Source organism: Lethenteron reissneri, chromosome 19 (genome assembly GCF_015708825.2).
Source record: "Lethenteron reissneri isolate LAM-NWPU_2019-01 chromosome 19, ASM1570882v1, whole genome shotgun sequence".
Classification (NCBI taxonomy): domain Eukaryota; kingdom Metazoa; phylum Chordata; class Hyperoartia; order Petromyzontiformes; family Petromyzontidae; genus Lethenteron; species Lethenteron reissneri.
The window spans coordinates 2889622-2917535 of NC_083797.1; the positions used below are offsets into that span (position 1 = coordinate 2889622).

The 27914-nt window shown below is 43.9% G+C and overlaps 4 protein-coding genes across 5 annotated transcripts; 3 read left to right on the forward strand and 1 right to left on the reverse strand.

The window, feature by feature from the left end:
- Positions 1-1152: 1152 nt before the first annotated feature.
- VPS28 (VPS28 subunit of ESCRT-I) lies at positions 1153-10174 on the forward strand. Its single transcript, XM_061554181.1, has 10 exons — positions 1153-1333; positions 3860-3942; positions 5559-5587; positions 5697-5734; positions 5866-5955; positions 6181-6286; positions 6456-6557; positions 7355-7408; positions 7619-7710; positions 8679-10174. The coding sequence occupies exons 2-10, from the start codon at positions 3912-3914 to the stop codon at positions 8797-8799; spliced, it is 663 nt and encodes a 220-aa protein (XP_061410165.1). The 5' UTR covers positions 1153-1333; positions 3860-3911; the 3' UTR covers positions 8800-10174.
- A 129-nt stretch (positions 10175-10303) lies between these two features.
- On the reverse strand, positions 10304-16225 carry LOC133344170 (uncharacterized). Of its 2 annotated transcripts, none has more exons than XM_061554180.1 (3): positions 15949-16225; positions 11082-11794; positions 10304-10523 (listed from the first exon to the last, which is right to left on the reverse strand). In XM_061554180.1, the coding sequence occupies exons 2-3, from the start codon at positions 11754-11756 to the stop codon at positions 10308-10310; spliced, it is 891 nt and encodes a 296-aa protein (XP_061410164.1). In that variant the 5' UTR covers positions 11757-11794; positions 15949-16225; the 3' UTR covers positions 10304-10307. The 2 variants fall into 2 exon arrangements, with proteins under 2 accessions (XP_061410164.1, XP_061410163.1); XM_061554179.1 differs by lacking the exon at positions 15949-16225 and adding an exon at positions 15294-15908.
- Positions 16226-18667: 2442 nt separating this feature from the next.
- LOC133344173 (uncharacterized) lies at positions 18668-22481 on the forward strand (the record flags this gene model as incomplete). The annotated part of the gene is made up of 2 exons (XM_061554183.1): positions 18668-18817; positions 22386-22481. Coding segments are annotated over 2 exons (246 nt in total), but the record flags the coding sequence as incomplete, so codon positions are not given.
- Positions 22482-22727: 246 nt separating this feature from the next.
- Positions 22728-27471, forward strand: LOC133344172 (protein tyrosine phosphatase type IVA 2-like). Its single transcript, XM_061554182.1, has 6 exons — positions 22728-22896; positions 23117-23209; positions 24843-24973; positions 25175-25249; positions 25439-25536; positions 26342-27471. The coding sequence occupies exons 1-6, from the start codon at positions 22792-22794 to the stop codon at positions 26446-26448; spliced, it is 609 nt and encodes a 202-aa protein (XP_061410166.1). The 5' UTR covers positions 22728-22791; the 3' UTR covers positions 26449-27471.
- The last annotated feature ends 443 nt before the right edge of the window (positions 27472-27914 follow it).

Sequence of the window (27914 nt, forward strand, 5' to 3'; positions counted from 1 at the left end):
TACTTCTGGGGTCTATAAAATACTAACTACTTTGTGTAGAGTCTACAGCTAGTGGTCGTCCTATGAACATCCTAGTCCTATGGATAACCGCATGAAACACATAAACGGTAAAAATTATTACCGGTTTGTCGCACATTTCACAATGTCTAGCAATAAACATACCGTTAAAAACCCCCCAATCATTGTACCTTAGAAACGAAGGTTAGCTACTATGGTGGTGTAAATTGTTAGCACGCGCTGGACTTGATTAAGATTCCATCTCCCGATGGGCAGGTCACGTGCGGTGGGATAAAGTGTGGGTGGCTCCTCATCGATTGACGACTCACCGATCGATGGGCATGCGGCTGGTGCGGAAGCACGTGCTCTCGCGTCCCACTTACGGACGGGGTAAAGTGTGGGTACTTTATCGATCGACGACTCCTCGATGGACGACTCCTCGATGGACGACTCCTCGATGGACGACTTATCGATCGACGGGCACGTGGGCAGTGCCGCGCACTCGCGTCCCACGTCAGGTGGGATAAAGTGTGGGTACATTCTCATCGATTGATGTCTCATCGATCGACGACTCATCGATCAACGACTCACCGATCAACGACTCACCGACGACTCATCGATCAACGACTCGCCAACCGACGACTCATCGATCGACGACTCATCGATCGACGACTCACCAACCGACGACTCACCGATCAACGACTCACCGACGACTCATCGATCGACGACTCGCCAATCGACGACTCACCGACGACTCATCGATCGACGACTCACCAATCGACGACTCATCGATCGACGACTCACCAACCGACGACTCACCGATCAACGACTCACCGACGACTCATCGATCAACGACTCGCCAATCGACGACTCACCGACGACTCATCGATCGACGACTCACCGATCGAGGACTCACCGACGACTCATCGATCAACGACTCGCCAATCGACGACTCACCGACGACTCATCGATCGACGACTCACCAATCGACGACCCATCGAGCGACGACTCACCGACGACTCACCGACGACTCATCGATCGACGACTCGCCAATCGACGACTCACCGACCGACGACTCATCGACGACTCATCGATCGACGGGCACGTGGGCAGTGCCGCACGCGCGTCACCACCCCCGACCCCGCCCACCCCGCGCGTCAACCGCGGAAGTCGCCGCCGTTGCCACCTCCGCGTTTACCGCTCGCAGCCGCTCGTCGCCGATCCGAACGGATTGTTTCATCGTTGTCGTCGTCACTATTTGTTGTTTTTGTTGATCGGGTGATTTAGAAGCGAGAGGCAGGGACAGCGCTGGATCGGGAGCGACCGACGCCAGCAGGTGATGGGGGCCGCATCGCGACGAGAAGCGGCGGCCGCCGCTAGGCGAGAGGAGGCGGCGGCCGCCGCTAGGCAAGCCGCAGGCTTCGCCCCTTGAGATTGGGTCTCGGCGCGGGAGCGATGGAATTCCTTCGCCGATTTTAATGCAATTATTTGTTAAGTTTTGTCTGTAACTACATTAACGAGCGCAGACTCGCCGTGGCTTAGTGTAGTCAAGCTACTACAGGGCCTGTGTTTGTTAAATAAAAGTGTATTCACGCCCCTTGGCGTTGGTTTAAAATGTTCGCATTGATCGTGTTATTGTTGTTTATTATAACTTGTTTGTCTTGTAACTGGAGTATATTCTTTTCACAACCACCACGACAGAAGTATGTATTATTTAGCATCATTACCGCTGAGATCGTATAACTAGATTGATTTAACTTGACTACGATGTTTAGTTATACCGTGGCTTAATGCGGTCCAAGTACATTGGTACTCTTATCTCATTAATGTTACCACTTAAAACTACAGTACATTATTAACATTGATCCAGGGTGTTCCTTTTACAGTTGTATATGTTCACGATGATTTGATATTGGTATAGAAATACATTAACATCACTTTGCCAGAAGCGTTGTAACATGGCCTTCGGGACTGTATAGCGTTATTGCTTTCGATGATAGTTTATTATAATTGGTATTAAGCTTATTGTTTTTCTACAGTGCTAACAATTGGGTATTTTTTTTTTACTGTTTAGTTAAACTTACATTCATATCGCTTAAATATGGCTTAAAGTTTTAAAAGTATGTATGTGTGTTGAACTTCTTTAGCACCGTACGTAGCCAATTGTTTCCACGTATTACTGTCATTGTGATGAGTACATTAAAAGTACGCGGTAGTTATCAAAAGGACCTCCCTTGGGTTTAATGTGCTACAACATTGAACGTCAGGTGTTTGTAAAGCAACTATGGAATGTGGCGAAGACGTTATCAAAGCAAACAGCATCTACCCTCGATAGCATCTTGGCATTGCCCTTGATGCTATTGTTGGTTCTTGTATCGTTGATTGCTCTTATGATCACATTATTCTAGCTAGTGTGTCTCTTCAGCAGTGGTTAACGTACAGGAATTTTATTGCTTCTTGTTATGATTATAATTAATCATGTCACGTCAGCAGAGACCCACCCCAGGCTTAATGTAGAATGGTGCGCCTATTATTTGTTCAGCATTTATGTAACTGTATCATGTTACTCTTAATATTCTAACTCCTATCATACAATTGTAGGTCTCGCTCCCCAAAGACACTTTGTTCGAGTGGGCTCTCACCTGGTTATCCATAACGTGCATCGATGTTTGTATTTATTTCTCACCTCTACAGTAGAAATTCATATTCTGTGGTTATTTCGGTGAAGTGACGTAGTTAGAAAATAATCAAATACAAATAATAAATTAATACAAAACCAAACACTCACGACGTTTCGATCGCAACACAAGCGGTAATCATCAGGCAGAGAGAAACGTGGGGGGCAAGCCTCCAACTGCAACTGGTGGTATCTCAACGTTAGCAGAGTATTACCTTGGATTAATGTATTGCGTATTACTCTTAATATAACTTTATTAACAGTAATAGGCAATATAGAACTAAAAGCACTTCAACTATGCAGTCTCATTATTACATATCACAGTTGTTATTGTCGCCTTACAAGCAGAGCATCCCTTTGTCACGCTACGATACAGTATTACTATCATGACCACTACTGTTAATAGTACTGTCACCTCAATGACAGAGCCTCTTCCATACATTGCATTTAACTCAATGACCAGTATCTGCCCCCCCACCACCTCGGCCTTCACCAGTTAATAGAGCACTATAATTATTCCTGTTGCTACACAAGCATTGCTCAATCTGCCTAACGCACAACCACTTTTAGCACTGTCATCAGTAGTTGTGGGAGAAGTACAAACATTGGCTGGGACTTAGCTCATTTCATTGACAGGTGTGTAAGACTACGAGTTTATTACCATTAAATACAGACTTATTGGCCATAAAACATTGAATTGCCACATTGGTGGGAGGTCAACAACACTTGTATTAAGAATCATCTAACCCTGCCATCGGAATGTGGTTAAGTCCAGCAATTGCTAAGGACCTGGAAAACTTACTTTTAAAGGTCATTAACCTTGTAATCATCATTATCATTACCCAGCATTACTGTATCATACAGTGTTATAAATAGTAGAGCTTGTTTGTAACATTCTAAATATAGTTGTGTAACATGTATTGCAACATGTAGACTCTGCACTGCATTGATGTATTGTCATGTGTTAGCAATGGCATCGTGTTTTTTTGTTACCAATGAAGTAAGATAAAGATGAGTTAGAAGTAGCCATTGTATAAAAATGTACGCTACGAGCCATGACTTGTATGGCTATCTTCCCAAAGAGACACGATCTTAACCAGTGCCTCGCTTCTAATTCATGTTTTGAATTGTACTCCATATTTCCCGGTTGTCCTAACATACTGTTACATGTGTGCTTCTTTTCAGGGTCGAGCTCTGTGCCCTCACCAAAATTGCCTAAGGCAGAATTTCAGGCGACATGTTTCGTGGGGTTGCTGCTGGAAACGCTGGTAAGGGCCCAATGAAACATGTGTAGTAAATCATTTCAGATACACTATTAGGAGGCAACAACGTTTATTCTACACCTTACACGACACCGTTACACACGGGATTAATACGCCTGTCTTTCACTCTTGTTACCCACGGGACTATAATACTCCTATCTCTTTCCTATACGGGATAACTACAATCGGGTCAGAGCAGCCACGTGCTGTCTGACCCACGATGTCGAAGACGTAGCATCTCGGTTCCACTTCACCCACGGACAGCCCCGATATGCAATCGGGGCTCCCACTTTTATCCCTCTCGGCGCGACCTGGCTCCACCCTTGGCCGCGCCCCCCTTCTCGAATGTTCCCGAAGGTTCCCGACAACTTCACAAATGCTACCTGCCCGGCTCCGCCCATTAACCACGCCCCCCTCAGGAGCTCTCCAGAAGCTTCTCGGCTGCACTACCCGTGTCCCCTCGGTCACATGTTCCCCCTACCCCTCACCCCGGCCCATCACGCGCTTCACCCGGAGCCGGGGTGACTCGTCCTCACATCCCCCTCTGCCAGCAGTCCTCACCACGTTCCCTCGTGACCCATTATGCGGCAATTACTCGCTGCGCTGGCGGAGTGGCTGCTATTCCCTATTCTGTCGGTAGGGCTCCTTTGCCTCTTTGCGAGCACCCGGTACCACGCCCCCAGTGACCCACTATGGTACTGCACGGTGTGCTAACCTCTGTCCCCGTATTTCTTTGTTATACTGCACTCGGTGCTACGGGCCGTAGTGATCCATTTTACATCACTACACATGTATTCTACCTTACTGAGTACGGTAAGGTCTCAGAGTACACGGGCTAAGAGTATGCGGACCCCGCTCATACGCGACCGACCCCGATTCATGCTTGCACTTGTGACTTGTACTTTCACTACACGCACGGGTTGAGAAACGAGTCACATCTCACTGCCCGCCATCACGTGAACGATCTATTTGACGGCGTGTAATTGTATCGCCCGTGCAAGAAACGAGTCGGAAATAAATATCGTGTTCCATCTGACCCGGATGCTAACGATGATTAGTGAATCGTTTACTGTACAGTACTGTACTTTGTTAAATATTTATGTACATTTATATACATTTAATATACACGCTTACATTTTATGTACTACACTCATATAGGTGAACCACGAATTACACAATGCTTTATCTTAGGTCTCGCTTACAAAAAGATTAATATAATTGTGTTTGCAGATGGCTAAAAACGTCACCTTTTGACCTTTCCACTAATTTTATGAAAAATAAGTGAATTATCATTGGATTGTTTGAAGCATAATTTACCAATTGTCTACACTGGGGACTTTAAATTAATCTATTCGAGCTACAAAGCTGTTTTTGAGAAGAATAAGACAAAAGCATTAATATATTTGTTTTGAGTGTAAAATCTTTATGAAACGGACAAGTTATTGTTCGATCAAGAACTCAAAAGCACTCCTGCCCTTGCGAGGGTATCTGTACGCTCACATGAGATTGAATAAAATTTTGGCAAGGATTTCACAGTATCATGTGTGTTTCAGGACGTGTGTTATTTGTGATACTCTTTTGATAACTTGGTGATTTTCTGGATTTTGGCATTATTTCAACAGCCCCTGCCAACAATCCTGAGCTGTATGAGGTAAGTGTTCAATGTTTATCCATATTTTTTATACATTCCTTCATAGTTGAATTTCACATAGATGCATCGTTTAATGCCCTTGAACTTTTTATGTTAATTTTATTTTCAGGAAGTAAAGCTGTACAAAAATGCGCGCGAACGAGAAAAGTAAGTACTGTGCATTTGTTGTTGGAGTTTAAATGACACTCCTTTATTTTACATTTATTCGGCTTAATGTGACGGCAACCACAAAATTACCTGATTCATTTGTGCCCATTTGTGCTTTGTTCGTGTATAAGGTTTGACAACATGGCAGAGCTCTTTGCTGTTGTGAAAACACTCCAAGCTCTTGAGAAAGCCTACATAAAGGACTGCGTGACTCCAAATGAGTGAGTCTTGAGGTGCAGGGATGGCACTCATAAGCTAATTAACATAAATATATATATCAAACAAATGTATGATCTAATAATATATGTCAAATACAAATGCTGTATTCGTGAAACAGTTGAGTCCTGCTTAATACTTGCGTTGTTTTAAACGTATTTTTATTTTTAATATACTGTGTATTTTTGCATGTTGTAAGATTTAGTTGACCTTGTGATGTGTGCTGGCAGGTACACCGCAGCCTGTTCTCGGCTACTTGTGCAGTACAAAGCTGCCTTCAAGCAAGTGCAGGGCTCTGAATTTCAGAACATTGAGGAATTCTGTAGGAAGTACAGGGTATGTACAGATGTAACAAGCTATTGTGGTAATTTAGCAAAACCTTTTCATAGAGCACCTCATTTCCATACTTCTTTGAACATGTCAGTTTCAGAACACATTCAAGTTGTGATTACATCAAAAAAATACATTATGGAGAAAGCTAAATTATACTATTTTGTATTTACAGCTTGATTGCCCACTTGCAATGGAAAGAATCAAGGAAGATCGACCGATAACCATCAAAGATGATAAAGGAAATTTGAACAGATGTATTGCAGACATTGTTTCGGTAAGTTTAACAATGAGTATTCTTAGTTACAAGCATGTTACACATCTTCTGATAATCACTATTTTGTGACGGTACAGATGTGTAAAGTGCAGATTTAAATTGTACATGACAAATATTTATCTCTTGACTTAAAGCTTTCGTGACTGCAGGAATTCATATTATTTGGGTCTTTCGGTAAAGTCACGTAGATAGGATTCAAAGAAAATAACAAAAAATAACCAAAAACTTTTATATTTATTAATATTTATCTCACCGGGTATGAGAGAGCAACACCCCTTGTTGTGAATAATAGATGTTACCTGAATGGATCTCAGAAAGTTACGGACTCCCCCTCCTGCATGGGGTGATACATTGCTCTGCAAGATTTCTGAATGGACACTTTTTACCCCATGACATAACACTTATAGCACAATTGGTATACAATTGCAAAAAAAAACAATCAGATTCCAAGCGACAGAAAAAATTGATACATTGTACAGTCAGAGCTAGAAATGTCCCCTTTTATTGATGCTCAAGATGCACCAACGTGGCCAAATGGCAGAACTCCACCAGACCAGAGAGCTGCGAATGCGGCGAGTGCGCAGACCATACAACAGCCCTGCTCAAGGCCCCTGCACTGTGCAAGATCTTGCAGCGTCGCAACCTCCGAGCGCTGAAAAGTTCTCGCCACTTGAAGGACATTTGACTTTGGTGGACGGATACGAAAATAATATTGATGCTCTTAAACATGCTAAAATCTGCTGTTAAGCACTATTCTCAGCATTAAACCATTTCAATTGTGATCTTTGATACCGCAGCTCTTCATCACAGTGATGGACAAACTTCGCTTGGAAATAAGAGCCATGGATGAGGTATGTACTGAAGGAACCACGTGTCCACATGAGTATATTTATAACTCTAAGCTTTATGTTTGGTCAACTTCGGCAATCACCTTAATTTTTTTTTCAATTACAGTGCTGGTTATTTAAATTAGCTTTTCATTGTTTGGGTCACAGGCAGTTGAACGATGAAATGTGTTGGCCGGGTGGCTTGATAATCCACGTGTTTTGAAATATTCACAGATACATCCTGACTTGAGAGAGCTCATGGAGACCATGAACCGCATGAGTTCGATTCCGTCGGACTTTGAGGGAAAAGAGAAAGTGAGAACCTGGTAAGAACGCGTAAGGGTGGGTGATCGTTTGTCACCATAATTTACATGTTGATCAATTACCATCTGTATTCTTATTAGCGCTATTACCGATACCCCAATGAAGCCCTCATATATTGCTCATATGAAAGTAATAACGTGGCTAGGAGCACCCTCTTGCCACAGTGGCGAGATGTTAACTACCTCGCCTGGTATACAAGAGATTTGGATTCAATCCCTACCCTGACGCCTTAATATTTGGAGTTTGCATGTTCTCCTTGTGGTGGAGTGAATTTTCCTCCGGGTCCTCCGGTTTTTCCCTCCACATTTTTAGAAACATGTGTTTAGAGTATTCAGCTGCTATGCATTTCCACATGATAAGCCACTTCATTGAGCTCATCATTTGTGGCCAGGTCACTTCTGAAAAAGAGCGAAAAAGCTCAGTGGGCCTTACCTGGTGAAATACAGTTTAGTTTATTAATGCAATGGTTACAATGACCCCTTTTAGCACCGATTTGATTCGGGCTCACATCTCAAGGGACGCGTCTTGAGCGCTACGCGAGGCCTGGCTGTATTAAAGTTAAAGAATTAATAATACAAAGTAATGTATAATTTCCACTGGTGGTTCAGGACCACCAATGGTGATGGGTAGCTTGTAGGAGTTCACGCTGTGACAGTGTTCTTCACCAATTTTCAATGGGGGGAGCCACTTTCGCCGATAAGACATCAGTGTGAGGGCCGCCGCACATTTGAAACCATTGGGTTTGACAGCACGATGTTGATGATGGGCGGTGTTTTCACATGTTGTTTATTGTCGGGGGCCTCACATCAGGGGCTGCACTAAAGGCCACCAGGGGCTGCCAGTTTTCCTGCGGGCCTTGCAATGAAGAACACTGCGCCGTGAAATATACGTCTTGTTTTAACACAAACACAGGTGGATGGTAAAAATGGGATGTAGTTACATGTGTGCTCTACCGTATCCATCTCTCCAGGCTGCAGACACTGGGCACCATGTCAGCGTCAGACGAGCTGGACGACTCACAGGTGCGACAGATGCTTTTTGACCTGGAGTCCGCCTACAATGCCTTCAACCGTCATCTGCACGCCTCCTAGCCATGTGGTCGAATGGCCAACTTGGCCTGCGGGGGCCGCTGCTGAGTGAGCGCGTCCAATTGGGACGATGAAGAGAATTGCAATGTACCTGTACATACATGGGGCTGTTTTATGCCAACTTTCTCACTTTTTGAAAGCAAGTCTTGTCTAAACAGCACTGCTCTTTCACATATGTTCTTCTCTCCTTGTTTTATTTGTATATACCTTGTTAAACAGGTTTCCAAGAGGTGTAAAGATGCATCACCTCAAAATTGTAGTTAGAAACATTAAAAAAACGTAATTCCATATATTTGCATGTGGACCTTAATGACATTGAGAAATACAGATGAGGTAAAAGTCAATTTGCATCTTATTGGCTTTTTGAGAGTATAGATTATGGTTTATTGGCTCTCTGAATACTTTACTGAATGTCATAACAATTGCCTTGTGTTTGGTTTCCCTAACTTAATAAAAACTCAACTGAGCGTCTGTTGGCAGTGGGGCTTGAGCACAAACGAAAAAGAACTCTACCTTTTCCATTTGTGGAGTTCTATATGAACATTTTAATACTTATCATTTAAACAAGGGTGTGCATGTATTTTTACTTCATAATCATTTGAAGCACATTGTCTATTATTAGCAAAGTGTTGACTTATGAATTCAAAACTGTTTGTCGACTTAACATTTCTCAGTGTTCTCAGGGCCGTACGATGTAAAGTGGACTCCAACTACAAAGTCAATACACACCTCTCTACCCTCTTATGTGTTCTGGTAGAAGGACCGTTGCCAAAAAAAACGCGAGCCTGCAATATATTGTTCTGTTTCAAGGGATTGGCAATGACAAATGTGGTTTTGTTTTTCCCCAAACATTATCATGCAACATTTGAAAACCAAACTGGAAGATTGCCTTAATACTGTAATGAGTCGTGCTGAGGAGTGGGCAGAGTTCTTCGTAATGTCCAAGTGCGGAGCGTTGTATACGGTTTTAATTAAGGGAAGGTAACGGCGATGAAGAATATTACACATGGCGTGTGCCACTTTTATTAGGGTCTTCCCAGCAAACGTTACACTATTTGCAACAATTGTAAATCTTTATACCTTGCCTTGCGTTTTAACTACATGGCAAATATTAGCACACTTTATTAAAGCAAACAGGTTTAACAGTGCTTTCAAATACATATTGTTTTGAAACTTTCATTATTTTGTAACATTTGAAAAACGTACGTTAAATTATAATGTAATGTATAGGGATTTCCATTCTACTGTATAATAAAAAAAAACTCCTTAATGTTAACATTGTTGTGTTCTCCATATATCATATGTTTTGTTAGGTAAGCAACTGATAGAATTCAGCATGCAATAATGACTAAAAATTCAATAAAATGATTTACATTCATGTTTCTGACAGGATTATTCACTCTTCAGATGCACACAAAATGATGAAACACAGTACATAAAACAATTAAGTGCTCTTAATTCATTGCCAACAAACCTATGATCTATAGGAAGGTACGTATTATGTCTACGTGTTATGTCCACGTGTTAAATGACAGCTGGTGCCTTCTCGGTGTTAGATTTCCCACTTGGCACTGTGTGTTCACAAGTTCTGATCGCAGGCTTGGTCTTCCTGTCGCCGAGGTCCGATCAACGAAGGCAGCAAAGGTCAAATCTCGCCGGGTGAGAAGATCAGCCACCGAGAATTGAGAATCCAGGAATGTAGAACTCTCGTCGGGATGGAGGGCCAGCTAAAAAGATACAATCCTGTTAAAATTAACCACATTTTGACATTGTTCTCACAATTGATGGGAGTTTTTAGCCACATGTATGGTTTAACAAAAATACATTCCTGCGCATGTTTATGTACTTGTGCGGAATCAATTTAGTTACAGAAGAAGTTAAGCAACAAGCGGAACAACCATCAAACATCTTTTTGGTTCTTTCAGTAAAGTCACGTAGAAGTGAAATAATAAAAAAAAAAAAAATACAATTCTCACGATGTTTCGGCCACAACGCAAGCAGCCTTCCTCAGCGTCTTTCTGACAGCTCAGTTCTTCACATGAGGACGGCTGCTTGCGTTGTGGCTGAAACGTGAGAATTGTATTTTATGTTTTTTATTATTTTATTATTTCCCTTCTACGTGACTACCGAAAGAACCAAGCAGATGAATCCCTGCAGTCACGAAAGCTTTAAATCGAAACCATCAAACAACTGAGCCATGTCTCATTTTTTCCGTAAGCTTTTACGACCGAATTGAAAATTGAGAACCCCTTTATGTAAGAAATAACATTGTAAAATAGATGTACCTGTCCAGAGGATGTGATCCTTGAGTGTTGGTTAAGCCCGCGAGAGAAGCCTGGAAAGGAGCTCACTCCTGTGGAGATGGACCTGCGGAAAGGTGCTGACCTCAAATCCCACAGAGATGAACCTAGCAACAGTTCCTTCTTGACCAAGTCCTCACTTAAAACCGACTTCACCTCATTGTCTCCATCACTGCGGCTCGAGAACACATTTTCACACGACCTGCTCAGCATCGGCTTATAGCCTCGCGCAATGATGGCCATGTCCTCGTAGTTCATCCTCTTATTGTCGCCTCTCATTCTTTCTCTGCCGCGCTGAAGGGACGCAAAGGTGCTGCTCGCCGGTCGAAACGTTCCGCTGCTGGAGAGCGGGGCCCACTGCGTGGTCGACGGTCTGATCGCGCTCAATGATGAGCTCGCTGAGAGAGGGCCGATGCGCTCTCCCCGCGCCCGGAGCGTGGAGCTCGGCAGGGCATAGGACGGATACACCTGACGGATATATTCTTGCAGCGGACGAGCGAGCGGAGTGACCGGCTGGTCCCGGGGCACGTAGAAGATCTGCGTGCGCGCGAGGTTGAAGCCGACTCGGCGAGGAGGCAGCAGCGCGTGTCTCGGAGTGCCCTGTTTGAGTGCCGATTTCACCGGTCTGTGAGCAGTCGTTCTTTCCGCAGTCCCGTCCATTGCCGTCCTCGAGACGCGCTGGCACACGGACAATGAATCTGCGCACAGTGCGATGGAAAATTTGCAATGAAATGCACGTTTTGGCTCCATTAGGTTTTCACAATGCGTTAAGCCGTGGCGCAGCGTCGCTTGAGTTGACTCTCTGATGTGTGAAGGAACATTTCTGAGGCTTGACTAACAGACTAATGGGTTCTGCAGTTATTGCGCTCGTTTTTCTTTGCGACATGTGCGTTGGCCAATCTATGCATTAACCATTTGTATGGCGGCGGACCTAGTTGTTGTTGAGCAGAGGGCAGTGCAAGCATAAGTTATTACACTGCGATTCAACTCTCACCTCTGATCTCCTTCACAAATCCGCACTGAGCAGTGTGGTGAAATATGATTCAATAATAATCCGTATATACCATGCCATGGGGAGGCACGTTTTCAGTAGTGGATTGACATGTATTGCATTTCATAATACAGTTTTTGGGTTAGATCGCGTTATTTATAAATGTGTCGTAACCCTCCACCATCCGACACGGCCAATCAGTAAAAAAGTGTCACGTTGACAAAAGACAAATAGTTCACTACTTTAGCCCACCGGTGTGTTGAAGAGTGAATCCACAACATTTACAGCTGCTCTATTTAAGAACGGGAGCAAGTGAGGGCTTCACCATTCTGGCGAATTGCCCGATGATACCAGCGTACTCAAAAACTGTAAATGTTGTGGATTCACTCTTCAACACACCGGTGGGCTAAAGTAGTAAACTATTTGTCCTTTGTCAACGTGACACTTTTTTTGCTGATTGGCCGTGTCGGGTGGTGGAGGGTTACCACACATTTATAAATAACGCGATCTAACCAAAAAACGTTGATTATGAATGAATAATATTGGTCGCGAAAGCCTACGTGTTAAACTGATGTATTGCATTTACCAAATGCAAACTGGACACAAAATATCTTGCACCAAGAAACATTTCAATATAGTGGCTAAGCCACTATGATGGACATAAATCAATGATTAATAATGTGCCTGCATATTCTCTACAATAACATTGTGTATCCAATATTGTATGAATATGGTCATTCACAACGAGTACATTTCGCTGATCGGGTCACATCGGTGCAATACGTACGGTTTGTTGACTATTCATACGTCCGTTTGTTTATTGTCCAAACAGACAAGTTACACCTGGTATTACAAATGTGTGCACAGGCAATATTTGTCACATTCAACATGCGAAAATCAGGTCTTTCGGCAAGGCTTGAATTCATATACGGAACTGTACAATTACGTTTAAAGACAAGAGTGAGGAACATGGATTAAGGGAACATACGCAGGTGGAAGACAATCCAAACTGTTATTAAGTAAAGTGCGCTTAGTGACAAAGTTGATAGCCAACGAATGGAACGCGTCCGACAGGATTTCGTGGATTAGATGGAGTGACGAAAAAAGCTCGTATGTAGGTGCCGAGTAGAAATATATTTCGTAGGATCACAGGAGATGGCAGTGGCTTGGGGAGGCGTTCATCTAGAAGTGGATTGACTGGATGATGATGATGTCCAGGATTTTATACTAAATATTATACTAAACCTATCACGGTATAGGTAACTCAGACAATTCTTACGTCAAAGCCCATCTTCATGCATTATACAATCGGCAGATTGGCGTGAAAGAGTTAATACATGAACTTGAATGTGATCAGAATTCTTAACATTTTGTACTTACTGTGGCAGTTCCAGGCTGATACATTAACACTTTTTTTCGCTTGCAAGTGGTATGGTAAAACAGGCTTTGTAAAATACAATATTTAAAACATCAATGTACTTTGCTACCTCAAGGTGATTCGTGACCATGGAAGGCACATTATCCTGGCATTTGTCCAACGTATGTATGAAAAAAAATCTGAAAAGACTGAGTATGTGTTTTTAGATGTCCTAGCAACTTAAGTGCAAGCCGAGTCTGGGGTACACAATACACACTGTAGAGGGCTGAATAGATGGCCCATTGTAGAGCAGTGCGCTTTGTACATACAATTGTGAAATCAACACGCTGTAAAGGAAACATTTACCATAGCAAAGGCTAACAGCATTTATTAAGCGATCTCGATTACAAGTGCAGACATGCCCAATTTACATTGAGAATTTCGACAGTGATTTTAAGCATTTCACAGCTAATCTGCCAACAAACCGAATGGTGCTTATGTTTGTTCCATTTGACTTTCAAGTCATATTTGCTGACATGCTTTTATTCAAGTACTCAATAGTATTTCTGTATTACATAACATCATCGCGACCTTTCTCTGCGTACAACGTTTAATGCAGACGGTGAAAACTGTGCCTTATCACGCCTGTCCTGGCTGACGTTGACCGGCCAATGCAGTCCCTAACAGCGGTGTGCAGGGCCTGTGAACCGGTCTTTTACATGAGTCTCGTGTAGCCTCATACAATATTTAGGCTGGACAAATCATCCCAGCTAAGGGCTGTGGACAACATAGAACGCGGCCTTAATAATACTCTCTACAGGGGAGGAATTAATCAAATTATGAATTTACAAAGTGTTGTAAATGATTATTATTTGTACACAATGTTCCGGATGTGGACTAAGAAATAGCGTGCATGTTGTTAATGTTTTAGATATTCCAAACAGCATTTGTAAGTACAGTCTACTTTGCAACTCAATTATTATACACTGACCCCCCCCCCCCCCCCACAGCAAAATCACTACATCGGCAAGCACTTCGGTCCCACATGTTGCCCCAAGTACAAGTTGTATGGACCGAAACACAAAACAATACCAGCAGGGAGCAGCCGTTATCAATTTAGGATGACTGTACAGTTAATGCGCATGTACAGACAGCTCTTTGTCAATCCACTGTTGCATGAAGGCCTCCCCCCACACCGTGTCGGTCATTGGGAGCTGTTTGACCATATTTCACCACGCTGGTTCGGTGTGGGTTGGTGAATGGAGGGGCACGGTGGGGGGAGGTCAGGACGGATTCAGATACGACTTGCCACTTATCCATAACCAGGAATCAAAGTCATAGAAGAGTGCGCAAACTGCTGTTCCGCCACGCATTCCCACATTCAACGTATTATGGCAATGGTTAAGCATACCTACAATTACTTTAACTTCAAACCAAGTTGAATGCAATTTGTTAAACAAGTTAAAGTGATGTGTTGCTCATATGAGCATCGGTGCTCAACGGTTTACAGATCTGAGCCAGTAGTGACATTCCCACATTCCTATGGTAAGTCTATCCACATGACACTTAACCTTGACATCCCCGCAGAGTGGTAGATATTTTATCGACCATGAAGGATGATGGGCACAGTTTTGACCTCGCAACTTTCCGTTTGCTAGCCGCTCACTACCTGCTGAGCCATTGTCTCGGCTCTTGTTGACGTTTTTAATGTTTAGATCTTTCATACAAAAATTGTGTTCATATTTTTTTCAACTAAATAATGCAACATATACAATTAGAAATGAAGAACCCCCCCGTTAAATGTTATTGATTTACGAACGAGCTCTACATATATTGTTCAGACATTTACCTCTCGAGTTGAGCTTCTAAACCTCCCAGTGGTCATGGAGACAATCTGACGCCCGTGTGACAGAACAATCCCTTCTTCAGCACCGGACAAAGGCCACTCGGCACAAATTATCATCCCATTAGCCGCCGCAACTTTGAGCTTTAGTTCCAACAAAAAAAAGAAACTGCGCTGATCAAGTGAGGGCAACGTGCGAGTCAGATGCGTGGCACAGACGCAGTGACACCAACAAGCACCACACGTCCGCGGACACACGAAACACACCCCCAGAGTTCGCGTGTGTGTATCTATCACGTTGCCACTAAAACCTCCCTGTCAAATTTGCACACAGCATGGTGTGTGTCGTGTTTTGTGCACTAGCCAATAAGTATGGGCAAGCAACACCCCCATGAATGATGGAGGGCATGGGGAGGAATTGATCAAATTATGAATTTACAAAGTGTTGTAAATTATTATTATTTGTACACAATGTTCCGGATGTGGACTAAGAAATAGCGTGCATGTTGTTCACGTTTTAGATATTCCAAACAGCATTTGTAAGTACAGTCTACTTTGCAACTCAATTATTTAGAAAAGTCCCCTTTCTAAAAATAACTAAATTATGAGTTCAACTTCATTGCATGTTGTACGATATATTCGTAATTAGACTACGGGTTACCTTTTGTGTTGTTTGTTGTTGTAATCTTGACTCATCAGTTGTACGCGTGTAATTCCAACAGCAATGACAGCTTGGCAACAAGGCCCACGCCTCCAAATCCTCTTCTTCTTTTTATTCTTCTTCTTCGATTCGTGCGTACGGCACGTGGAGATAAAATGCCAACGTCGAGATCTGCTGGCCACGATGCGAGGGCTTCGCGTTCACATCGTCACTCCATCACCCCGAACGCTTATCCATCCCAGTTTGAAACCTGCAAAGGGCTGTTGTTGGCAGGCAAGGCAAAGGTGTGAGATTGCATGACGGAGGCAATTAAACCCCCCACCCACCCACCCACCCCCACAGACACGCTAAGCACACAGCACACAACGTGGCCACTAAACCCTTCTCGTCAAATTTGCACAGCGCGTGCTCTGCGCACCGAGCATGAAACTTCAGAGCCCCCCACCACCACCACCGCCACCCGCACTACCCCCACCCCAACAAAGACAAAGATCCCCCGTGTAGCCTGTGACAGACTGTTGGGGCAAGTGCTGTTAGCGAGTACTAAAGACAAAGATCCCCCGTATAACCTGTGACAGATTGTTGGGCAAGTGCTGTTTGCGAGTACTAAAGACAAAGATCCCCCGTATAGCCTGTGACAGACTGTTGGGGCAAGTGCTGTTAGCGAGTACTAAAGACAAAGATCCCCCGTATAGCCTGTGACAAATTGTTGGGGCAAGTGCTGTTAGCGAGTACTAAAGACAAAGATCCCCCGTATAGCCTGTGACAGATTGTTGGGGCAAGTGCTGTTAGCGAGTACTAAAGACAAAGATCCCCCGTATAGCCTGTGACAGACTGTTGGGGCAAGTGCTGTTAGCGAGTACTAAAGACAAAGATCCCCCGTATAGCCTGTGACAGATTGTTGGGGCAAGTGCTGTTAGCGAGTACTAAAGACAAAGATCCCCCGTATAGCCTGTGACAGATTGTTGGGGCAAGTGCTGTTAGCGAGTACTAAAGACAAAGATCCCCCGTATAGCCTGTGACAGATTGTTGGGGCAAGGGCTGTTAGCGAGTACTAAAGACAAAGATCCCCCGTATAGCCTGTGACAGATTGTTGGGGCAAGTGCTGTTTGCGAGTACTAAAGACAAAGATCCCCCGTATAGCCTGTGACAGACTGTTGGGGCAAGTGCTGTTAGCGAGTACTAAAGACAAAGATCCCCCGTATAGCCTGTGACAGACTGTTGGGGCAAGTGCTGTTAGCGAGTACTAAAGACAAAGATCCCACGTATAGCCTGTGACAGATTGTTGGGGCAAGTGCTGTTAGCGAGTACTAAAGACAAAGATCCCCCGTATAGCCTGTGACAGACTGTTGGGGCAAGTGCTGTTAGCGGGCACCTACGGAGGCGCTGACACGGCACACCTCCGATTAGGTTGGCTGCGTCAACCCCTTGTCAGTGCCCTCCCTTGTTACAAATCAACCCCTTGTCAGTGCCCTCCCTTGTTACAAACCAATTCAGACCTTATTGGTCACCCCGTGCCCTTATAAATCTTAAATGTCATCCTACAACGTCCCATGGAGCTGAGAACTCAATTTCCCTGTACAAGAATACGGGGTAAACCGTGTGGGTTGACAGGTATGATGCGTACTAGATTTGAAGTTTTCGTGATTGCAAGGATTCATATTCTTAGGTTTTTTCGGTAAAGTCACGTAGGTAAAAAATGAAAATTAACACAAGCAATCATCATCAGGTGTGAAATCCACAGCAAGATTTTTTTTGTAATTTGTATTATTTTATTCTTTCCCTTCTACGTGACTTTACCGAAAGAACCAAGACTACAATCTTAAGTTATTACGGGACCCAAAACAAGAAGACGTCTTCACAATTCTGGCTGATCGCCCGATGAAGCTGGGTGTTGTAATCACCAGCGAAACGTCGGACTAGAATTGTAAATGTTGCAGTGGGTCCACTCTCCAACACACGCACGAGTTTACTGAAGTAGTTACGAAATTGGGGACGTTTCGTTTACGTGAAAAACCTTCCTGACCGGCTGTGTCGGGTGGTGGCGACTTAACGACACATTTATATTTACGCGATCGAACCCGCGACCAATATTATGGATTATGGATAATATTGGTGACAGAGGGGGGGGGGGTGGGCTTCCCTGCCCCTCCCCCCTCCTCCCACCAGACGAGACAGATTACGTCACAAGCTGGGGCGTGTTGGGGGGGGGGGTTCGCGTGACCATGGCAACAACCCCCCCCCACCACCATCACCAAGGGCGGATTAGCGTCAGCCGCTCGATGACGTCAATCGCCCAGTGGCGTGGGGAGGAGCTGGGTGACGTCACGAGCGGCGGTGGGGGGGGGGTGCTCGCGACCCTGACAACCGCGCAACAAACGTCACGTCGCGCGGTGATGTCACGCGCGTGATGAAACGCCGGGCAACGCCGTGACGTCACGTCGAAGCGGTGGTCGCTCCACGCTGCGCGGTGACGTCACGACGCGCGGTGAAACGCAACGCGGTGACGTCACGCCGCGCGGTGAAACATCACGCGACGCGGTGACGTCACGCGGCGTGGGGATCGTCCCACCGTTACCCCCTCCCCCCCCCCGTTTTCATTGCGTCACCGCGTCGCTGGCTGACGTCATCACGGCGTTGCGCGACGTCCACCCACACCTCTAGGCGACGTCATCACGTATCTGGGTGACGTCACGACGCCGCTAGGTGACGCTACTGGGTAGCGAGTTCTCGCTGCTTCGCTCGCGGTCCGGCGCGCGCTTCTCTTCCCTCTCCTCCTGTTGTTATTGTTGTTATTGTTATTATTTCATCCCTTAGAGATTTCCCCGTGGTTCTTAACCCATTCACTTCAATGAATAGGCACATTGCGGTGAGTAAAAGATTCGCGGCCGCACAAAAACACGCACGCACGCAAGCGCCTCTCGTTACCGTGCGAGTTATTTTTGTTTTCGTCGGTAAAAAAAAGAATTTTTTACCTCTTCTCACGACACACGCCCCGAGTTTTTTTTTTAAGGAACAAACAAACAAACACAAATGTGCGGCTTTGCTTGCTTGGGGTGAAATCAGGCCGGACGGGGTGTTGGGGGGGTGGAGACGGCGGTCGATTCTCGTTCGTTGTGACAGCCGGGGGTTATTTATTGTTGTTGTTGCCGTCCTTGTTGTCGTGCGCGTGTGTTTGGTAAATACATCGCGAGGGAATCCGCGCGCAGTTCGTTGTTGGTTTTATTTGTTTATAAAGAGATGACGGGGGGGGGGGGGGGGGGGTGGAACCGCTTTGTATTTCCTAGAGCGGATAAGGCGCCTGTTTGGTGTGAACGCGTTCGCCCATTGGTCCTGGGTCGGTCACGTGGCTGGGGAGGGGGGCGGCGCGCGAGCCAATGAGACGCGCGTAAAATGCGCCGGATAGCTAAAGCGTTGTGGGAAATTGGAGCCGCTCTCCCCAATGGGCGAACGCGTCCGTAGGATCTCAGTCTTTTAACCCTGAAGGAATCCGATGAGCTGTAAAGCTCTTTTCGCACAGATGTGCCCGGTGGTAGGGAGTCGTGGAGACGGCGGGTTCCTTTACTGCTGCGTCCGCCTCTCCAGGGATCCACCGCACACACACAACACCGCAGTACCAGGCATTATAAACCTGGGGATGCATACGCAGCACGAGTGATTCACACAACAACCGGGATATATACACACACAGCACAAAGGATACGCACATAACACTTGGGATATGAGCCGCCGATCGCCACTACGGTGTGTGTACCAGGCTAGGTGCACATTGAGGTCACGCGAAGTGTCGAAGGCTCGCCGACAAGAGGTCACGGGACATACCCCCGTGCCATTGGTTGATTGACGTGACCAGCAGAGTGGCACCATCAGTGCCCCCACTGTGCCAACTTACTGAGTTTTATGCGCAATGCACTCGCTTGGTTTGAGCATCGCCCTTCTGCTTATCTTTGCTGGAGGGCGGTTGCCTCTCAGCTGCCATGCAGGGTCCTCCACGGACTTCCTCCCCATAGGGGCCGAGCTTGACACCGCTGGTACCAGTTACCTGCAAGTCCAATCAGACCATCTATTATCTTGCCCATGCCACGCACGTTTAGCCCCGTCTATCCGGCCAAGCAGAAGCTTCTTGGGCATGCATTGGCTGGGTATGCGGGCTACACGACCCAGCCAACGCAACCTTGCCTGCTGGAGGGAGATCACTAATGGGACTGTGTCCAGATCTTTTAAGGATCTGTAAGCTCACTTAATTCAGTCTGGTTAAACCCAGGATGGATGTTAGGCAGGCCAGCCTGAAATCTTCACACCGGCACAGATGTTCCTTCAAAGGGGGTCCACGTTTTCGCAAGTATAGAAAATGGAGTGTAATGCTGTGGCCGAGAAAACCCGGAGCTTCGTATGGAGAGATAGGCCAGGTAGTTTTTCATCAGCCAGGCTGTCTCGGGAGGTCTGGACTGTGTACCCAATGCAGCCATAGTAGATGAGTCACACACCTGAACCTACCCATTTCCCCTTGGCATCAAGAGGAGGGGGGGACGATGCCAACCCCAGCTGCAACGATCATGAAGTTTGCACATGCAACCTTCCATCAGCAAGCCGAGACCAGGCTATTGTGGGTTTGAATGCGGTCCTCGGTGGACACCCACCACCGCAGTGGAAGGATGGCAGGTGCATCTTACAGATGATAAGCCGGTGGTCATTGGGCAGATCAGCTCCACGGTAGGTCCTGGTGTCAAGGACATGGGCCTACATTCTCCGTTCCATCATTGTATAGTTCAGCATATATTCTTTAATGGACCCGGTGTGCATCCATGATGTGTGGATACGCTGATTCTGGAACAGTGTGTTGGTGATTACAAGCCCATAGGCTACACAAAAGTTGAGCAGCCTTCTACAGTGTTATTGAGATGATCTGGCCCATGCATTCCACATGGCCAAATGGAGTTTGCATACACATGTGCACACACACAGCACGCAGGACACACACATAGTATCACTTGTATTATTGGCTCCAAACCATACCACTTGCCTTCTCAACCAGACATGGCACCACATATCTCTAGGGTAATACAGAAAGGCACCATTTTTTTTTATTTGGACTACACACAGGTAGTATGGCATCATTGTCCCATCGGCTGTATGACACAAGACTACTTTTAATCCTCGGTCATACAGCATGGCACCATGTGTCGCGCAAACTGCTTAGCACAGCACCTGTCTCCTCAGATACACAGTTTTGTACCTTCTATTTCCTGGACTACACCGCAGTGCACTTTTGTCTCCTGGCTACGTGACACGTCCTCTCCGTATCCTGGGCTACACACACAGAACGACACCTCTCTGGCAGGGGCTACCAGTATGACACTTTGTCTACTTGGACACAACAGAGCATTGCAACACTTATTTCTTGGATTATACACATCACCTCTTTCAGAGGAAATCGCAAATAGCACCAGCACCACCTGTCAGCATCCTGGATACACACATCGCAACAGTACCTGTCACCTGGGCTATACACAGTGTTTGAAGCCCTTATCTCCTAAGCATGGCACCCATTCTAGATTTGAAGCTTTCGTGACTGCAAGGATTCATATTCTTAGGGGGGGGGAAGGGCCCTCCCCCCTCAACCATTATATATACGGAGTGGTATCTCTTGTAATCTCTCATTTACTTGATACAGCTAGTCGGGCTGTGACGGTTCCACCTGAAGACGGAAGCTTGTGTTGCCTCCGAAACGTCATGATTTGGTTTTTATTTTACTTTTATTAATTTAATTTTTTACCTACGTGACTTTACAGAATAAACCTAAGAATATGGCACCCATTGTCCTCCTGTGCTACAAGCAGATTGGCACCCCTTATTTCCTGTGCTAACAAAGCACAGTAGCCTCCATCTCTGTTCTACTAAGTCACACTTCAATGGCTGCCGTGTATTCACATCTTGACACGTTACGATTCTCCCTCCACGATTTGAATAATGATCACAATTTTATATTAGTGTCCATTATCATGAATGTAGAATCTGAAGTCGTTGCAGGGTTTACGTGAGACAATTGCGATATATAATTTAAAAATGATTCGCGCACATGGTTTAAGACTATATTTTGAGTATAAGTATAGACTTGAAACGATTAATTACTATCTGGAACATAACTATGAAGACACAGTGCCAACATCAGATATGCTGTGTCTTGAGAACATAATCATGTGATAGTCTACATGTTCATCACTGTTCCTTACCAACATTGTTTTATATAGAAAGTGCTCGTATACTTCCAAATGACACTTGTGCATAATTGCTTTCTTTTTTGTGGGGGTTTGAGAAATCTTGTAAAAAATGTATTTAATGTGACTTGCTGTTACATACTAGTGCTTTATATTTCTGTCAAATTAATTGGTATGAAATCGTTGTCTTCATGCTTCGTTTTTCCTTTTTTCTTACAGCAATTCTGCGGTGTTCTTGGTCGCACATTTATGGAGTTTGTGAAGGGACGTGGCGAGTATTGCCAGGCTCAGCACGAGGTCTTTGCAGACAAGTGAACTGATAATTTCTCCCACTTTCGTGTCGCTGCAACCGTGCTGGCTTAAACCGTGCAGCTGGCAGCCAGTGTTGGGTGCTCCCTCCCTGCTGCCTCTGACCGGCTCAAAGCCATCACTGGTGCAATAATTTTGGCCGAATGGGGTAGTGTCGTGATAGGGTGCTGTTTTGTATTTGTTTACACCCATAAGAGCACAGGTGGGAGTGTTGGTTGCAATTTGTCTGTGGGTCATCAGATTTTTATTTTTTAGACCTAAGGTGTTAGCCAAGAGCCACATTTGGATATTGTGTAACATAGGAAAAGATACAGCAATGGCACGCCTCAACCGGCCTGCAGCGGTGGAAGTCACCTACAAGAACATGCGATTTCTCATCACCCACAACCCCACCAACGTCACCCTCGATAAATTCATCGAAGTAAGTTTCTTGCGCTCTCACTGAAGGACTTCAACACTATCCATACATATTTTATCGGTCAGAATAAGGGTTGGCAGCTGTCAAAAAATGAGTAAGCGCTTGCGAGAAATGTGTTATTTAATGAGTAGTTGGAGCAGCCTCTTTACCTTTGGGGGAGGCGTGTAACGGTGCAGGAGAGAAGCACCCTGTTTGTGTTATTGATTTTCCTTTGTGTTTTCAGGAGCTTAAAAAATGTGGTGTGACCACTGTAGTCAGAGTCTGCGAAGCTACTTATGACAAGGTGCCTGTTGAAAAAGAAGGAATCGCTGTACTGGTAAGTAAGTAAGTAAAAGTTGAAGAGATGAAACATTTTTCTCGTTTTGTGTTTCGTGAAGTTTTCTGCAAAATTATGAAATATTAAAGCCTTGCAGTGGACATTCTGAGTGTGTTGATGTTACGATTCTGGACGCTCATTTCATAACATTTGCGAAAGGATTTTGCTTGTGGTAGGTTACAGCCCAGAAATGAAATGTCGAATATATCAATGCAGCACTGTACAGCCTTATCCAGTTTCTGATTGCTTTTGTGTGTGTGTTGTTTTTAAGGCTGGCAGCACAAAGAAAATCCCATCCAAAATGTTGATTAACATGCATTTTCTTTCTAAGGCTTTTAATTCCTGCATTGTTTTCTAACCACTGTACACACACTGTTAAGCTGATTTGTCTGCTTAATGGTGCATTATTTTTGGCTACTTTAGCTGCCAAATACTGGTTGCTACAAAGCGCATCAGCATGCATTATTTAAATTAGTGCATTTATCATCCCTAAAAATTCCTTGGCTAACCGATGTATGGTGTAGAACTTAAAAAAAAATCTGGATTCTTTACTGTTGGTATTTTTTTTTTTAAACACTTATGGCTAGCTGATTCATTCACACCCACACACAGACGCCACCAGCACTGATTTTACTATTTTTCCAAGTGCAGCTGCTTGAAGTTAAGCTCCTCAATTTCAGTGTTAATCATGCCAAGATATGGTCTAAATGTAACTCAATAGGTTTGTTGTACGCAAGGTTTTCTGGCCTGAACTTTCACTGCACTGAACGAATTCCTTGCCCTGCAGGTGGTCTCACTGTACCAGTGTTTATATAATCAGATTAAAAAGTGAAAATGTACACGTGCAAATCATTTGGGCACAAATTTAGTTATTTAGTATTTCAAATTGACCTGTTTGGAATGTATAAAGGACTGCTTGCTTTTCCACGTTATTTTAACTTATTACCATGCATTGCGTGTGATAAAATCACCCAGAATCCATCTGATCTAAGCTAAACAACGTTTCATTTTACCAGGTAAGGCTCACTGAGCTGTGTGGCTCTTTTTCAGAAGTTATCTGGACAAATGATAGCTGAACAAAGTGGCTTGTGTGGAAATTTATAGCAGCCATATCCTCTTAACAGATGTTTCTAAATGTGGAGGAAAAAACCAGAGGACCCTGGAGAAAAATCCACCCAACCATGGAGAGAAAGACACTCAAACTCCAAATGTACAGCAGGCATCAGGGTCGGGAAGCTAAGAAGAGATGAGTCAGAATAGTGCTTGGATGGGTGACCTCCATGCATCCAAAAACTCGTCTAGTAGGTTTTGTGGACCGTAGAGGTCATTGAAGCAACATACATTGCCGCTCTACACCCCCCGATCTCCAACATCCACTGACCATCGTGGCATATTGCCAATTAACCCTCAAGGACTCCACCACATTGGCAGTCGCTCATCCAGTAGCGGAGTGACGAACCGGCTGTAATGCATTATGCATGCTGCAAGGTGCAATTATGTGGTTGAGAAAGTACTGCTGACAACAAATACGAGTTATAGAACAAGCTTATTTACTGTATCGTGAGCTTTAAAACTCTGTAACCCCTTTACGTGAATTGTTTTGTTTGAGATATCCTTCCTGTGTTTCGTGCAGGATTGGGCCTTTGACGATGGAGCACCTCCTCCCGGCAAAGTGGTCGATGATTGGATTAACCTTCTCAAGGTCAAGTTCAGAGAGGAGCCGGGGTGTTGCATCGCTGTGCACTGTGTCTCTGGACTTGGCAGGTGAAGTCCATTTGTATTGAGAAACGCCGAATCGTCACCTGCTTGCAGATAACAGTGGCTTGGTAAATGGTTCAGGTAAACAGTAAACCATCTAACATGTGAAGGCGAATATAAAATAAGTAGAAACAATCTTTGTGCTGAAATTGACGTCCTTCTAGACAACAATTGTGTTGTGTTAATAATGAACCGTTGTGTTTCTAGGGCACCGGTCTTGGTGGCTTTGGCTCTGATTGAGTGTGGCATGAAGTATGAAGACGCTGTCCATTTCATTAGGCAGTACGTATATTATCACATTCGACTTGAATGCAATAATTTATCTGAACACCATACATTAACCGGCATGGCCATGATCGCACGCACAATTAAATATCGCCAAGCATTGCTAACAACATTGCTGTACTAATTTTGCATCGGTAATGAGCAAGTCCCCTACGCCCCTCCCCCTTTAAATTTTGTCAATTACAGGAAGCGTCGAGGAGCCATCAACAGCAAGCAGCTTCTGTACCTGGAGAAGTATCGTTCTAAGATGCGTCTTCGATTTAAGGATACAAATGGACAAAAGAGTAACTGCTGCATTCAATAGATTCGCTTAATTAAAGCATGGTCATTGCCATCATCATTGTAGTCAGTTGCCATGCATCATCACCCATAAGTCATACCTCAGCCTGTTGCATACAGGATGTCAGAAGAAGGTTGTCCAAGAAGGGGTTTATGATTCCATCTCTGTACACATTTTGTAGTGTAATAAAACTATGAACATTTGCGTTTTACAGGAATGTTTACTTTGCATTAGTAAGACAGTACTAGGACCGTGGCGTTAGTGTTCAATTTAAATATTCTTTGGGTCTTTCGGTTAAATTTAAGTGCTTATTCACAAATGTGTATGTGTAACATCATACTTCACATTGACATTTGCACATGTTGGTGGCTTGACTAAGGGATACTATTTGGCTTTAGTTGCTTCGGATGTAAACTTGTCAAATTATATTTGTACATTACAAACAGGTGGTGTAACAGTTGGCACATAATGTGAAGTTAGTAAATGCCAGTTTTGTAAATTGTAATGCATCTTTAAGTGGGCGAGTTGCTTGCTCAGAGACATTGCAGTAACGGTATGCCCTCTAAATCATCAGCATTATCTGCATATCAAAAATGCCACAGCCTGGTATTGTTGTGTAAAGTGGAGTGGCTAGAGTGGAAGTTACTTGATGTCCACCTCTTGCTTAACCAAAGTTGCCATGCCTAGTCTAACCCAAATATTAACATTTTGCTGGTAATACTGTTTCTTAGAAGAGATGATATTGGCCTGCCCTGGCATGGAGACTTTGGTTAATTATATTTTTTGTACCTTCCTTTCTACCTTAACAGACTTGCCAAGCCACAAGCTTTGCTATAATTCACTGTTGGCCATTCAGATTGATGTGTGGTTCGATGTTGTGTACAACGTGCCTGGCTGGTTACTTATTGGAGCATGAGTAATTTTTATTGGGATGTGTTTAAAAACACGTCCTGGGGATTAGGGGCATTGTAGTGAAAGTAGGGCTTTGAAGTGTTTGTTGGTTGTTTATCGTTCTATTTAAACTTTGAAATCAAGAAGCAAATTGACCCCAAGGATTACATATACAATGACAATTTGAATAATGTTATTTACCAGGTATAATTTACAATGCTGTAAGGTCTTTATATTTTTTTCTAACTTTCTACAGTTCCATGTTGCCTAAACTTGGTCATTGCCATTTTTCAGAAACAAATTTCACTTTATAACTTATGTGTGCGTGTAATTTTTATGGGCAAACATTAAAATATAGCACTTTTCTGGCCTTCCGTCCATTACCTATCACTTTAAATCACTAGTTATTATTTGTACCTGCTGCCATAATTGATATATTTGTGTAAACATTTTTTTGCACAACTCCTGCTTCTTCCAAAACGTTTATTTAAAGTGGTAAATATGTAATAAAATCTATTTTGCAGAACAGCTGCACTTTTCACACATCGGGCACAAGAGTGTTTCATTGATATAAGCTTTATGATGATTTCTGTTAATATTGGTTAGGAAAACATGTTTTTTTTCTTTCAAAAATGTTGGACAATTTTTTGCCTGTAGCAGATATGACAGGTCAATCATCTGATCTTTAACCTAAAATTGTCATTAAACCTGGCTTGTGTACACTGAAATTAAAGCATTTTTGCTATACAATTTAAGACGTATTTTTGGAATTCACCTACTTTGGATTTTGTACACTTGATTCCCAATTGGCAACCAAATGTTACACTAACACAGAGTACAAATTATACGAGTTCAACTAAAATTACAATTTTACTTACTAATTACTGTTGTAAGCAACATTTGGTTGATGGTTGTTATTGCATGCTTATTGGCAATTGTAGATTTCATGTTTAGAAGTGCAATGTTGTTTAAGTGAGCAGCTGTAGTGAATTTGTTGTATTTGGCAATATTTAATAAAAAATAAGTGAAGTTTCAAGCCTGAATAAAATACTGTAAAAGCAATTTGCTTTACGTTTGGTGCTGAAATTGTCTTCTGAATGCATTGTTGTTTTCCGCAGGGTTCCACATTGAGTAGCGTGAACAGATTGACCTGCTGTAGTAATTGCGAGCCAATGATAAATTACTTGTAGGATAAATGGCTTTTAGACATCCCCCAATAAATTGACTTGATGTCTAGCGAGTATTAAGTAAGATTTGCTGGTGTGAATGTGTAATAATTATGGAATAAACTATGTATCATCGGCTGTAATGTTATTCCACGTTTTGGTTTTCATTCATGTCCTTGCCGCTGAATTCTTTCTAAATGTTTATCTCCATAAACATGCATTTTGTCCAGATTGATAATTGGAGCATTTAACAACAAAAAAACGCGGCAAAAGTTAAGCCAGAAAGATTGCTTACCTTCCAAAGCTGGGGTTGTGGTCATCTCGT